The sequence below is a fragment of the Diaphorina citri genome, unplaced genomic scaffold (assembly GCF_000475195.1).
Source record: "Diaphorina citri unplaced genomic scaffold, Diaci psyllid genome assembly version 1.1 scaffold645, whole genome shotgun sequence".
Lineage (NCBI taxonomy): Eukaryota > Metazoa > Arthropoda > Insecta > Hemiptera > Psyllidae > Diaphorina > Diaphorina citri.
Window position 1 is genome coordinate 55018 of NW_007378078.1, and position 14322 is coordinate 69339.

At 40.0% G+C, this 14322-nt stretch overlaps 2 protein-coding genes across 2 annotated transcripts in view; both read left to right on the forward strand.

Moving 5' to 3' along the window:
- The first annotated feature begins 694 nt into the window (after positions 1 to 694).
- On the forward strand, positions 695 to 3779 carry LOC113468105. Its single transcript, XM_026824764.1, has 4 exons — positions 695 to 965; positions 2356 to 2552; positions 2685 to 2800; positions 2956 to 3779. Exons 1-4 carry the CDS (start codon positions 695 to 697, stop codon positions 3692 to 3694), a joined length of 1323 nt encoding a protein of 440 aa, XP_026680565.1. The 3' UTR covers positions 3695 to 3779.
- A 166-nt stretch (positions 3780 to 3945) lies between these two features.
- The window catches only part of LOC103510803 (mucin-17), a 28150-nt gene continuing 17773 nt past the window's right edge, over positions 3946 to 14322 (forward strand). The window contains exons 1-10 of the mRNA XM_026824765.1: positions 3946 to 4496; positions 4889 to 5421; positions 5499 to 5929; positions 6029 to 6148; positions 6518 to 7150; positions 7330 to 10650; positions 10817 to 11212; positions 11390 to 11957; positions 12035 to 12484; positions 12564 to 12617. Of these exons, the coding sequence (XP_026680566.1) occupies positions 3946 to 4496; positions 4889 to 5421; positions 5499 to 5929; positions 6029 to 6148; positions 6518 to 7150; positions 7330 to 10650; positions 10817 to 11212; positions 11390 to 11957; positions 12035 to 12484; positions 12564 to 12617 (7057 nt within the window). The remainder of the gene's footprint in view (positions 4497 to 4888; positions 5422 to 5498; positions 5930 to 6028; positions 6149 to 6517; positions 7151 to 7329; positions 10651 to 10816; positions 11213 to 11389; positions 11958 to 12034; positions 12485 to 12563; positions 12618 to 14322) is intronic.

Below are 14322 nucleotides of genomic sequence, written 5' to 3' on the forward strand. Positions count from 1 at the left end.
GAACATGGTAGGTAAATTCTGTATGCCAACAACTAAACATAAGATTTGATTTCCTGTCCTATAAATTATAAAACACCCATCCTAGTACGAACCATGATCAACGTTGCTCAACAAGTAGGTAGGTATGGGGTAGGTATGGACCACCTGTGACTCGAAAGTGTATAAAGCGCCTTCAAAATCGTACATTTCTTTGTCGCACGTAGTATTCTCACAGATATTTTCAGGCGTTTTTTGTTTACCCGCATGGGCGCGGGAGTTTTCAAATTTTGAATTTTTTAAAAGATTCTAGTTTTTGCCAAGTTTTGTGGAACATAGAGAATACTAATACTCTTGAGCCTATAGCTTTAAATCAAGAATCATCTGAAAGCACCACGCCCGTATTAACATCATCTTATTCCGAAGAAAATGTCACTTCTAGCACAACGGAAAAATTAGATGAACTCGGTAACGAAACTATCTATGAAGACTCCAATGAAGATGTAAAAAATATAAAACCAGGCAGACCACAAGAAAGGAAATTCACTTACGACACTACCATGTCTCGGAATCACAATAAAGTGAATTCTAATGGTCTAGCACAACGGAAAAATTAGATGAACTTAGTAACGAAACTATTTATGAAGATTCTAATGAAGATGTGAAAAATATAAAACCAGGCAGACCACAAGAAAGGAAATTCACTTACGACACTACCATGTCTCGGAATCACAATAAAGTGAATTCTAATGATGTTGAAGATGACGAGGAAAGTTTGGAAAACTTTGACAGTGAAGAGTATTCTAGCGGCTTGAAAGAAAGAGATGCAGCTTTAAGCAATGAAGAAAACTTACTGAAAAATTCGTATAGAAATGAATACATGGTCACAAATATTAATAGTACGAGATCCAAAGAAACAATCAATAGAAAAATGATAATCTTAAACGATTCTGAAGAAGACCAAATATCATCAGAAACGAATACGGAAGGTAGGTACCTACCTAATAAAATCGGCTGAAATGTTATTTTTCACTTTCTTTGCTTTATTTTCCTTGCGTAGCGATGAAACACCTGTTACGTTGGACTTTACGGGTCTGTGTTGTAGTATGCCCATATCTTAGCATGTCCCTTAGTAGATGGGCTTTGGGGGAGAAAAACCATAATTATTATATCTGACATTAAGGCTCCTACGTCGTTAAAGAGCTCTAGAAACAGAAAGTCACCCGTTGAAATTGGTAGGTATTTCCAATCGAATTGCGAGTGCAAAAATTTTTGTCCAATGGTGAGAATCGAACATGGTAGGTATATTCTGTATGCCAACAACTAAACATAGATTTGATTTCCTGTCCTATAAATTATAAAACACCCATCCTAGTACGAACCATGATCAACGTTGCTCAACAAGTAGGTAGGTATGGACCACCTGTGACTCAAAATGAAAGTGTATAAAGCGCCTTCAAAATCGTACATTCCTTTGTCGCACGTAGTATTCTCACAGACATTTTCAGGCGTTTTTTGTTTACCCGCATCGGCGCGGGAGTTTTCAAATTTTGAAATTTTTAAAAATTCTAGTTTTTGCAAAGTTTTGTGGAAAACTTTTTGATTCTCCGATTTTAACAGTTTATCTGGAATAAAATAGGCTACATTGCCCAGCAAGTTATTGAAATGGCCAAAAAAGAACTTGGAGGAGCCACAGACAGTCAGGGTTTAATTCTGTATTCAGTCGGAAAACTAACACATCTGAAAACACAAGGATATCATTTGAATCCAACTTGAAATTTGAACTAATGATAAAGTAAGTAAATATTAAAATACCAACTCCATAGGTGGGCCATTTAAGATTATAGGAGGGTTGATAAGCCCATGGGGGTTACTGTGTACTCACCTAATTTTGTGAAATCTCTATAAAAGAAGCTAACTACAGTAGCCTGTTTCACAAATGAATCCACGATCTATGGAAGAATGTGCAATATGACACCATTTTTTATGGAATAGCCACCTTAAAAAGTAGGCACAGAGATGATAACCAATTACATCCAGCTTGTCACTATGTTGGGATTTAAACAGTCTCGGAAAGTTGGCAAATCTCTTGAAAGTTAACTTAGGAGATAAGGGGATGCCTAAATAAAATGTCCTTAAGATTAGACTCAATTTAAGTGCTCATACCTACCTAAAGTTACAGTTGTACTTAAGTACCCATTTTCTATTAGTAAGAACTTATGAAAGTACCTGTTTATACTTCTGCAATTAAATTTGTTACCTAGGGACCTGCTTATCAAAAGATGAGATCTCTATTCTTCCTTCAATTTTAGCAGGGGGGGGGAGTATTTGGGGGGATAGAACTATAATTTGAGTTACAAAATTACTTCCTCTGGCAAGATAGCATACCTACCAGTCACCTTGGCACATACCTAAGTGTCTCCAAAGAGACCTTCCTGCCCAAGAAGAAAACTGGTGAGCCTGCTATTGCACAGACTATAACCAGAGGCATCACGCCAACCATTGTTGCAACCCCAGCTCTAAAAGCGACGTCTATAAATAATGTGTTTGGAGCTTCCAGTAGAAACAGATTTGCTGCAAGTCGACGACCAAGTATTCCTTCAAATGCTCCTGTATACCTTTAATAACGAAAGTATTAGGGTTTATATTTAAATAGGTAAGTCAGAGATCAAGTTTTTATGGAGCTTCTCGCCAGAAGCTTTTTTTAGGTTGATCTTACCACATTGAGGGCTGATATGCCCTATCTGATATATCCAACAGTAGATAGCCAGGAGTTTGATATTCTTCCTTCCAGTGTACAAGAAATCAATGGTGAATATTTAACCAGCACGGGAGACTTTGATCTTCCCGTGTTGAAGGATATTCTCAGCAATTCTCAAGATGATATACTGGACCCTATCTGATATATCCAACAGTAGATAGCCAGGAGTTTGATATTCTTCCTTCCAGTGTACAAGAGATCAATGGTGAATATTTAACCAGCACGGGAGACTTTGATCTTCCCGTGTTGAAGGATATTCTCAGCAATTCTCAAGATGATATACTGGAAACCTCAGAAGCAAGAAACATTGTGTCACCCACCGATCCTAGTGAAAGAACTCCTTCCATTGAGAAAGAAGAAGATGAATCGCCGAAAGACTCGAGAGAAAATTCTGAAAGAGTTCCAGACAGCGAGAATGTTATTTCTGTAAAGAAAGAATATTCCTCTTCTAAAAACAACGGGGAGATCGTCAAGCCTCAGAAAGTAAAACCCAAAGCTAATTTGCCAACGTACACGGTTAAAAACTCATATGACTCGTTTTTGTTTGAGGATGATTTGATTACTGAGGAGCCAAAATATGACACCAACCAACTGTTCCGAAAACCAGTTATTATCAAGAACGACATTAATTTTGAAGCAATTGCTAAGAAGCAACAAAGGATCTCAAAGTCCCTATTGTTCAATAGAAACAAGGACAGAGAAGCACAGAAGGAAAAAGACCAACCTACCGCCAATCAACAAGAGAAAACTTCTGAAAAGTCAAAGCTAGTAACTACTACCTATTTCGGTTTTGCAGATTTTACAACAACAGTTGGTAGCACTGTGATACATTTCATGCCCCATACTCCCGCTGCTGTACCAAACAGTTTGGTGACATCAATTAAAGGGAAGCACAGAAGGAAAAAGACCAACCTACCGCCAATCAACAAGAGAAAAGTTCTGAAAAGTCAAAGCTAGTAACTACTACCTATTTCGGTTTTGCAGACTTTACAACAACAGTTGGTAGCACTGTGATACATTTCATGCCCCATACTCCCGCTGCTGTACCAAACAGTTTGGTGACATCAATTAAAGTCCAGAGTTGAGAAGTACTGGACCAAATACACGATTTAGAGTGCGTCCAACACCAACTTCTAGTTTTACGCGAGCTAGTACAGTATCCACAACACCGGAACCTGTTGAAGAAGATGAAGAGATAACAAATACTGATGAAGAACAAGACGAGTTGGAAGACAAAGACCTCAAATACTCCTGTGGAATCTACCAAAAAAGGTACTCCCAAAGTTCCAACTACCACTCCAAAGGCGGAGGAAGAAAATATTACCACCGAGTCTCTACCAGAGAGTGATGTGAAATCTAACAAAGTTTCTACCAATGAGCAATTAGAAGGCTCAGAATCTGCTGAACTTGTAGCAAAAACTTCCTACAAAACGTATACTTATCTAACTACATTCTTCATACCAGTGAACGACGATTTCACAACTACGTCTGTCAAATCAAGAGATGTGGTAAGTTCTATTGTTACTTATGTGCCTTCTACCATCAAGCCCTCAAAAGCAGCAGAGACAATTAAACCATCAGAAGAAGTCACCACGCCTCCTCCTCCTCCTACTACTACTACTCCAGGTACAACAACCACAACAGAGGAATCTCGGGAAGTAACATCCCCATTACCTGAAGATAGTAGTAATGCCATTACCACTGAAAGTTCTTCTGAAAGTGATGATCAAGTTACAACAACAGCAACTGTAGACAAGATCTCTTCGATATCAAGCCCTCAAAAGCAGCAGAGACAATTAAACCATCAGAAGAAGTCACCACGCCTCCTCCTACTACTACTCCAGCTACAACAACCACAACAGAGGAATCTCGGGAAGTAACATCCCCACTATCTGAAGAGAGTAGTAATGCCATTACCACTGAAAGTTCTTCTGAAAGTGATGATCAAGTTACAACAACAGCAACTGTAGACAAGGTTACTTTGACCACTCCGAAAAATAAAATACAGATTGATAGTAATGAGGAAAGCAAAGAAGATGAAAAGTACACCACACTAGATTCGTATGAAACGACGGAATCAGTCATCATATCCACTACAGAGAAAAAATCCTCAGATTCAGTTACGTTACCAACACCAACGCCCACGGTCATCTCTTCGACCACTCCGAAAAATAAAGTGGAGACTGAGGAAAGTAAAGAAGAAGAAAAGTACACCACACTAGATTCATATGAAACGACGGAATCAGTCATCATATCCACTACAGAGAAAAAATCCTCAGATTCAGTTACGTTACCAACACCAACGCCCACGGTCAAAACTGAGAAAAATGAGGAACCTGAGGAAGAAAATGAAGAAGTGGAGCTGATCTTCAAAACGTTATACACCACATACACCTACTTAACGACATATTTTGAAGAATCAACATCCACAATCTCATCGCGAGAGGAAATCGTTACAAATGTAGTAACTTCAACAATAGACAAGAGCTTCTTCTCTGACGATGCTGTTGAAGGATTGTTCGAAAGAAATGAAAATAGTTTGATCTCATCAGATGCTGAGAAAGTGAGAGGTACCAATTTGGTAACCTCTGAAAACAACACAGAAGTTGTTGATGACAAAACTATCTACACCACTTTCACTTACTTCACAACATTGTTTGACGATGAAGAACCTAGTGTAACAAGTCGCACTGAAGTTGTTACAAATATCATCAAGCCCACTATAGAGGTACCAATTTGGTAACCTCTGAAAACAACACAGAAGTTGTTGATGACAAAACTGTCTATACCACTTTCACTTACTTCACAACATTGTTTGATGATGAAGAACCTAGTGTAACAAGTCGCACTGAAGTTGTTACAAATATCATCAAGCCCACTAGTATTGTACCTGAAAATATAGAGAATACTAATACTCTTGAGCCTGTAGCTTTGAATCAAGAAAGTCGTGAAACATCTGAAAACACCACGCCTGTATTAACATCATCTTATTCCGAAGAAAATGTCACTTCTAGCACAACGGAAAAATTAGATGAACTTAGTAACGAAACTATCTATGAAGATTCTAATGAAGATGTTAAAAATATAAAACCAGGCAGACCACAAGAAAGGAAATTCACTTACGACACTACCATGTCTCGGAATCACAATAAAGTGAATTCTAATGCACCTTCCTGCCCAAGAAGAAAACTGGTGAGCCTGCTATTGCACAGACTATAACCAGAGGTATCACTCCAACGATAGTTGCAACCCCTGCTCTGAAAGCTACGTCTATAAATAATGTGTTTGGAGCTTCCAGTAGAAACAGATTTGCTGCAAGTCGACGACCAAGTATTCCTTCAAATGCTCCAGTTTCTGAGAATCCTGATAACATTCGTCCTTCAAGCTCTAGTAGAAAGTTCTCTCGACCAAGTAAAAGTTCAGGTACTCCAGTATCTAGTTTCCTTCCTAGTAGTCGAAGAGGTAGTGGTCCATCATCAGTTAAAGTAATTCCTAGAATCCTGATAACATTCGTCCTTCAAGCTCTAGTAGAAAGTTCTCTCGGCCAAGTAAAAGTTCAGGTACTCCAGTATCTAGTTTCCTTCCTAGTAGTCGAAGAGGTAGTGGTCCATCATCAGTTAAAGTAATTCCTACTCCAACGCCAATTGTTAGTAGTAGTCGTAGAAGTCCAAACTATAGAACTTCTGCTCCAATAAGACCTTCTCCAGAGTTGAGAAGCACTGGACCAAATACACGATTTAGAGTGCGTCCAACACCAACTTCTAGTTTTACACGAGCTAGTACAGTATCCACTATAAAGGTAGCTCAAGTGACATAATAAGCAGACTAGAAACAGTGACTAACGTTGTTACGGAAACTGTACAGCCTACTGTGGTCACTGAAAATATATTGGATTTAGAAAACGAAGATGTTCCTATTACATACTATACTACGTTTACTTACTGGACAACATTGTACAAGGAAGGAAGCACGATGATTACTAGTCGAGAAGAAACACAATCAAACATTATTACTCCAAGTGTAAACAAGATAACTGATTTGAATACAATGGAAATCACACCAACACCAACAATGTCTATTGATTCCACTTCTACTCCAACCCCAAACTTAGCAGGGGATCTGCCTGAACCAACCACATACTTTACAACGTACACATATTTCACCACATCTTATTTGGGAAATAGTACTATAGTAAACAGCAGACTTGAAACTGAAACAAACGTTGTGACACCCTCAGAAACCATCGTTGAACCTCCGAGTGTAGTGGAACCAACACCTGAACTATCTTTACCAGTAGAGAAAACCGAGTCCACACAAAAGTTAGAACCCACTGGTTTAATATCTACCATAGCAATTACTGATGTTCTAGAAGGAATCACCACCATTTTATCTACCGATGTTTTCGGAACTTACATCGATGGCCTGTACGCTCCCCGAGTGTAGTGGAACCAACACCTGAACTATCTTTACCAGTAGAGAAAACCGAGTCCACACAGAAGTTAGAACCCACTGGTTTAATATCGACCATAGCAATTACTGATGTTCTAGAAGGAATCACCACCATTTTATCTACCGATGTTTTCGGAACTTACATCGATGGCCTGTACGCTCAAGTTCTAGAAAGCACTACCAAAATTCTATCTTCGGAAACACCATCAGTCGCTACTGAAGCAACTCCTGCCTCTTCTGAGAGTTCATCTGCTACGCCACAAGAGGGAGTTGAAGTCAAACCGACAGGAGTAGTATCCTTGAATGAAGGTAGCATTATTGATGCAGAGGGCATCACTACAACCTTCTATACAACGAAAGCCATTGGCACTTACATTGATGGACTCTATGCCCAGGTGATAGAAAGCACTTCTTCAATCAAAATTGACGAAGAAAGAAAAACTACTTTACCTGAAAGTGACCCCGCAACTACTATTATAGGGGATAAAAGTTACAAAACAGGTTTAGTTAAAATTATTGAAGGACAAATGGTAAAAGACAAAACTACAACGTTCTACGAGTCTAAAGTCATTGGAACCATTATTGACGATAGATATGCACAAGTTATTGAAAGCACTAGTTCAATTAGTATCGAACCTACTGTGAATCCAGATGAAGTTATCAAACCCACAAGTACTCAAATCCCCGAACTTAATATCACTCCCACTGAACAACCAACTACACCAGCTTCAACTCCTGCTGTAGAAAGTTCTCAGGGTGAAAATAAGGGTGAGGATGAAGATGACGAAGAAAATAAAATTGGATCCAAGAAAAAGTTTGCTCCTGTGATTCGACCATTCGCCTCTCGTCCAAGACCGACCTTCCTGCCCAAGAAGAAAACTGGTGAGCCTGCTATTGCACAGACTATAACCAGAGGCATCACGCCAACCATTGTTGCAACCCCAGCTCTAAAAGCGACGTCTATAAATAATGTGTTTGGAGCTTCCAGTAGAAACAGATTTGCTGCAAGTCGACGACCAAGTATTCCTTCAAATGCTCCTGTATCTGAAAATCCTGATAACATTCGTCCTTCAAGCTCCAGTAGAAAGTTCTCTCGGCCAAGTAAAAGTTCAGGTACTCCAGTATCTAGTTTCCTTCCTAGTAGTCGAAGAGGTAGTGGTCCATCATCAGTTAAAGTAATTCCTACTCCAACGCCAATTGTTAGTAGTAGTCGTAGAAGTCCCAACTATAGAACTTCTGCTCCAATAAGACCTTCGCCAGAGTTGAGAAGCACTGGACCAAATACACGATTTAGAGTGCGTCCAACACCAACTTCTAGTTTTACACGAGCTAGTACAGTATCCACAACACCGGAACCTGTTGAAGAAGATGAAGAGATAACAAATACTGATGAAGAACAAGACGAGTTGGAAGAACCCGTTGTTACTACAACTACTACTGAATCTCCAAGGAGACAAAATCCTCTGCTCAGACTGAGGAGACCACCTTTAGGTCGGACCGCTGCATCTCCTACTCCACCTCCGCCGCCTTCACAAAATATACCAACAACAAGAGCAACCCTCAAACCCTCCAATGCTAGGGTAACCACTGGCAAACCCGCCACTACCACCAAAAGAGCACAAGCTTCAAATAATCGTGCCACTGGTAATCGAGGAGCAACAACCACCACGTCAAAACCAACTACAACTCGACCTCGTCCAGTATACAATAATAATAACAGACCTCGACCCAGACCAGCCAGTAGTCTACTCCCAGGCAGATTACCAGGAAGAAAACCTGTTGAAGAACCAAAAGAAGAGGAACCTATTGAACAAGAGTTAGACGAAGAGAAAAATCAAGCACTAGGACAAATCGAAGACGAAGAAAGCGATAATTTCTTCGACGGCTCTGAAACTGAAGAATCGAAACCAGTTAAAAATGAAGTTGATAATAAAATCCTTAGAAAACCCACTAGTCCTGTTTCTATTAGACCTTTCACACGTAGAAGAAACAAAAGGCAAGCAGACTACGGGTACCGATACGACAGCAGGCAATCTAGACAGTCCAATTCTAATAAAAGACCTGCACCAAGAATACAATCATCTGATTATTACTATTATGATGATGACGTTGTACTCACTGAAGCCCCTAAAGTACGTTCAAGATTCAGTTCTAGAAATCAACAACAGCCTGTTCAAAACCAACAAAAACAAGGTGTCCAACAGAAAATCACACCTGCTACAACTTCGAATTTTAACGCCCGTCAACAATTTACCTTACGTGAAAGTAAGCCCGCAGCAACTACGCCGAGAGCAAATTATAGAAGACCACCACAATCTAGGAGACAGGAAACTACCACTCCAGCAGCAAAGAGACCAAGTGCACCACGTTTGAAGAATAATTACCGTGAGAGTCCTCGTAAATCAGCTGAGACTAGAAGATTTAATTCAAATCAAAACACTCGTAGACCTCCTAGCCAAAGACAGAGGTTTACTACAGAAAATTTCAACAATGCCTATGTGCCTCCCATTGATGATGGTAGCATTACAGTTACTTTGAAGACACCAACAGAGGTGACAATACCTGTATTTAACGGTAAATTTACCGAATACAAGAATGTTCTCACTGCCAAACCGAGCTTTGAAACCCTAGGCCCTCATCAATACACAAGTGTCATTGGTAAGAATGGACTGGGTACTCTACAGTATGTGAGTGATGTAACCGAAACTTTGCCCAACGGCAACACAGAAATCACCAAGTTTGTCATTTTGGAAACACCCACTACTACAGTTGTGTTCACCCCTACTACAATACGCGGTAGGAAAACCTCGTTTTCCCATATTGTACCTAGCACAGTGTACGATGTGAGACCTGAAGTTAGTACAATCACACCAAACCTTGGTAACGCTCCTCTTGCTAATCTTCTCCTCTCTCAACTATTGTTAGGAAACCTCAACTTGCAACCGACTGGAAATCCACTAGGAGTCATCAACCAAGCTCCAATGACTCCAATCACCGAATACAAAACCAAGAGTACAACCTACGTCACGACAGTAACGTCTATTTCATCTGCAGTATTGCCTTTGACATTTAGTGGAAAAGAAATCACCACAACTATCGTCGAAAGTTCAACTCAAGTGATAACGGCTACGGAATTCATGACTGAGACAGTGGTGATCACACCAACACCGGTTGCTAACCAAGGTATTCCAGCTGCAAATCAACTCAATACTCTACTCTTACCAGCACTGTTACAGGCTCAGTTACTGCAACAAGCTACTCCGACACCTGTAACAAATCTCCTAGCTGATATCCCTTTGATAGATGATGAATCACAGAATGTGAATTCAAGACTGCAAGAGCTACAAGTAGAGGAAGAGATACAGCAAAATGACAGTAACAATAACAACAATGAACAAGAGAACAATTATTCCAAACAGAAAGTTTCTAAAAAGAAACCTTCCAAATATGAGAAAAAGCAGGAAGTACTTGTCAATAACAATAATGATGATAATGAGAAGAGGAAAATTACACAACACACACACGAGAAGAGGAAACGTACACAACTATTGTATTTTTAATCTTCGTTTCTACAAAACAAAGTCTTCTATTCTACTCCCTAACAATATCCGTCGTTTCTCTATTTTCTAGCATCTGAACAATCAGTTCATCACCAAGACCTACCTCACCACGTACACCTACCTGACGACCTTCCTTCAGAACAACGTCACCAAAACCACATCCAGCGAGGAGGTCATCTCCAACGTTGTCACAGAGGACGTGAAAAACCCTCATTCGACTGCGCCAGTTAACTCAGCGAATCAAATAACGCTGACGTCTCCGGTGGATTTGATAACACAAGTGTATCACACGACTTATACCTATTTGAACACTCTTCTGGATGAGGAGCAACCGATTGTGTTGACGACGAAGAAAACGATTTTGAACACGGTGACTTCCCTGTCCGGTGAGATTGACAACGCGATTGAAACCTCGTATGACGTCATTCAGGACACGAACACGTATATCAATACAGGTGAGATTTCAGTAAAATTACTTAGGCCAGCCACTCACTATCAGGTATGCCGTTTCGGACCTTTTCAGCCGTACCTGTCAAGTCTACCTGATAGTGAGCTGGCCTTACCTTTGAGGATGAGTTGGAAACTTTTGTGTTTTATAAGGTAATTTTCGTGTGATTTGACATATTATGCCGGCCACTCACAGTCAAACTATGACTTTGACGATATGGTGATGTCTGCTCTCAACGACATTTCTGTTGAAAGTAGTGAGACGGAAACGCAACCACTAGAAACAAAGTATTTGATCGAGAAATTCAAAACCTACTCCTCGGCTCCTAATTTAAAATCAATGACAGTAGATCCTCATTTAGATCCCAATATAGACCCGGGTGAGGCCCTGTTTGATATTATAACTTTCGGTCCATCTGATTCTCAAAACAAAAATGTGACCGGTTATTTTTTAGCCGATAGCCCTGCTGATATCACTCCATATCAGCAAGGAAGGGCTTACCCCCGGAGTACCAAAAGAATCGTTAAAAGAGATTTAAGCGATTCTGTCCATACCAAAGACTATACAATAGATACAGACATCAACGCAGAAAGACCAACCCGAAAACTTGTCCTGAAAAAGAAACACCATGTTACTAAAGGCAACAGCGACGATGTAACAACCTGGAAACCCACTGTTAAGAAAACCAATAGAAATGCTTACGGCAAATCCCTTTTCAACTTGAACCTCGTTGCTGAAAAGAAACAAATCAATCCAGATACCAGCAAAATAAATGACATATCAACGCAGAAAGACCAACCCGAAAACTTGTCCTAAAAAAGAAACACCATGTTACTAAAGGCAACAGCGACGATGTAACAACCTGGAAACCCACTGTTAAGAAAACCAACAGAAATGCTTACGGTAAATCTCTTTTCAACTTGAACCTCGTTGCTGAAAAGAAACAAATCAATCCAGATACCAGCAAAATAAATGACACACATGGTCAAACTGGAAACGAGGACACAAATAAAAACAACTATGAGCACATTGCAATCATCGAACCAAATGAAAGACAAGGCAAAGAACGGCCCAGTGGGAAAAGATTTAGAGTGGTCAAAAGACTGAAAACAATTCCAGACAGCCCAAATGAAGATCTGGTTCGAGAAGAAACAAACGATGCAACGAATGGCAAAGTTGTCAAGAAACAATTAAACGTACAAGAGCTGTTCAAAAACGACGCCTCTGACCTTAACAAAAACATTGACAAAACTAAATTGACAAACTATGACACAGTTGATGGAGTGCTGGGTAACCAAGATATCAACTTGGCTCGAGGAAGACAAAAACAAAAACATTGACAAAACTAAATTGACAAACTATGACACAGTTGATGGAGTGCTGGGTAACCAAGATATCAACTTGGCTCGAGGAAGTTTACTAGGTAAGTTCTATGTTCTATCTTATCTATCTTATTTTGAATTGCACGGAAGAGAGAGAAATTCGTCTAAATGAGGCACTTTGCCTAATTAATGCAAGATATCTGCCCTCTGGGGAGAGAAAACGGAGTTAATGAACGGAAGGGTTTGAGGCGTTTCTATGTGGCGTTGTGGCCAGAAAAGGCCAGAAAGATTCTATGAGGCCAGGTCCAGAAAAAATAAAAATAAAATAAATGTGGTTTTACATAACTCGAGATCTCTGTGTTTTGAATCAAACGTTGTTTGTGTCACAGGTTCTGGTTCGGTCGTATAAGTAGTCATCCATCTAAAGGTCTGTCTACACACAGTTGACCGGCCGTCAATCGATATCGATTCATGTCGACCGTATTGTCCACACTGTCTCGACAACATGGATTCACCTCGTCGATCGACGGCCGGTCGACTATGTGTGGACACATTTTAAGGGCAGGTTTTAACTAAGAGAAGTATGCGAATGTAGAGTTGACAAAGCTTTTCTTTTAGTCTCCGATTGAGGTTATGTACTGGGTTAGGCTAGGCTTGAACAAACGTTGTTTGTGTCACAGGTTCTGGTTCGGTCGTATAAGTAGAGTCATCCATCTAAAGGTCTGTCTACACACAGTCAATCGATATCGATTTATGTCGACCGTACCGTCCACACTGCCTCGACAACATGGATTCACCTCGTCGATCGACGGCCGGTCGACTATGTGTGGACACATTTTAAGGGTAGGTTTTGACTAAGAGAAGTATGCGAATGTAGAGAGTTGACAAAGCTTTTCTTTTAGTCTCCGATTGAGGTTATGTACTGGGTTAGGCTAGGCTTGAACTATTTTCACAGTTCTAGTAAGCCTAACCCGGTACATAACTAGAACCTGAATATCTGATTAGCCTTAATTTGAGACCATTTTTTGAAGAATGTTCAATAATATCAGCCCTCAATGTGGTAAGATCAACCTAAAAAAAGCTTCTGGCGAGAAGCTCCATAAAAACTTGATCTCTGACTTACCTATTTAAATATAAACCCTAATACTTTCGTTATCAAAGGCTGCCGTTTCGGACCTTTTCAGCCGTACCTGTCAAGTCTACCTGATAGTGAGCTGGCCTTACCTTTGAGGATGAGTTGGAAACTTTTGTGTTTTATAAGGTAATTTTCGTGTGATTTGACATATTATGCCGGCCACTCACGCTCGACTGTTTTAAAGACCTAGGTCTGTCTGACAGTCGGAACATGTGTGTGGCAGAAAGAATGTCGGACTTCTGGTCTGAAGACTGAGCTTGAGTGACCGGGATTAGGAATTGAGGAATTGCATTATTTCTTAGGCGCCACATTTCGTTGTAGCTTGCCTTGAATGACGGTTGGGCTAGACTTAGGGGCGGGACATTAGCCATTTTTTCGACAAAAACTTTGCTTGAGCAAATTGATACCGTTTAAGATAAATACTAAATATGACCCTATATAATCTATATATCGTTCTCGCGTCAGTACAATTCAGCAAAACCATTTCTTTAATTTTAATATGAATACCTTATGAGGTGATTTTCGTGTAATTTGACATGTCAGGCCCAGACTGTCTTAAAGATCTAGGTCTGTCTGACAGTCAGAAAATGTGTGGCGGAAAATAAACACTATGACCCTATATTTCATTCTCCCTTGTCTAGTACAATTCACGAAATTCGTCTAAATGAGGC

What these genes read in the sequence shown, in the direction of transcription:
- LOC113468105 (XM_026824764.1), top strand. Translation starts at nt 695, where the DNA reads ATGTCTCGGAATCACAATAAAGTGAATTCTAATGATGTTGAAGATGAC. An exon ending in CCAGTAGAAACAGATTTGCT is followed by an intron (nt 2,553 to 2,684) that starts GCAAGTCGACGA and finishes AGCTTTTTTTAG; the next exon opens with GTTGATCTTACCACATTGAG. An exon ending in ATCAATGGTGAATATTTAAC is followed by an intron (nt 2,801 to 2,955) that starts CAGCACGGGAGA and finishes TGAATATTTAAC; the next exon opens with CAGCACGGGAGACTTTGATC.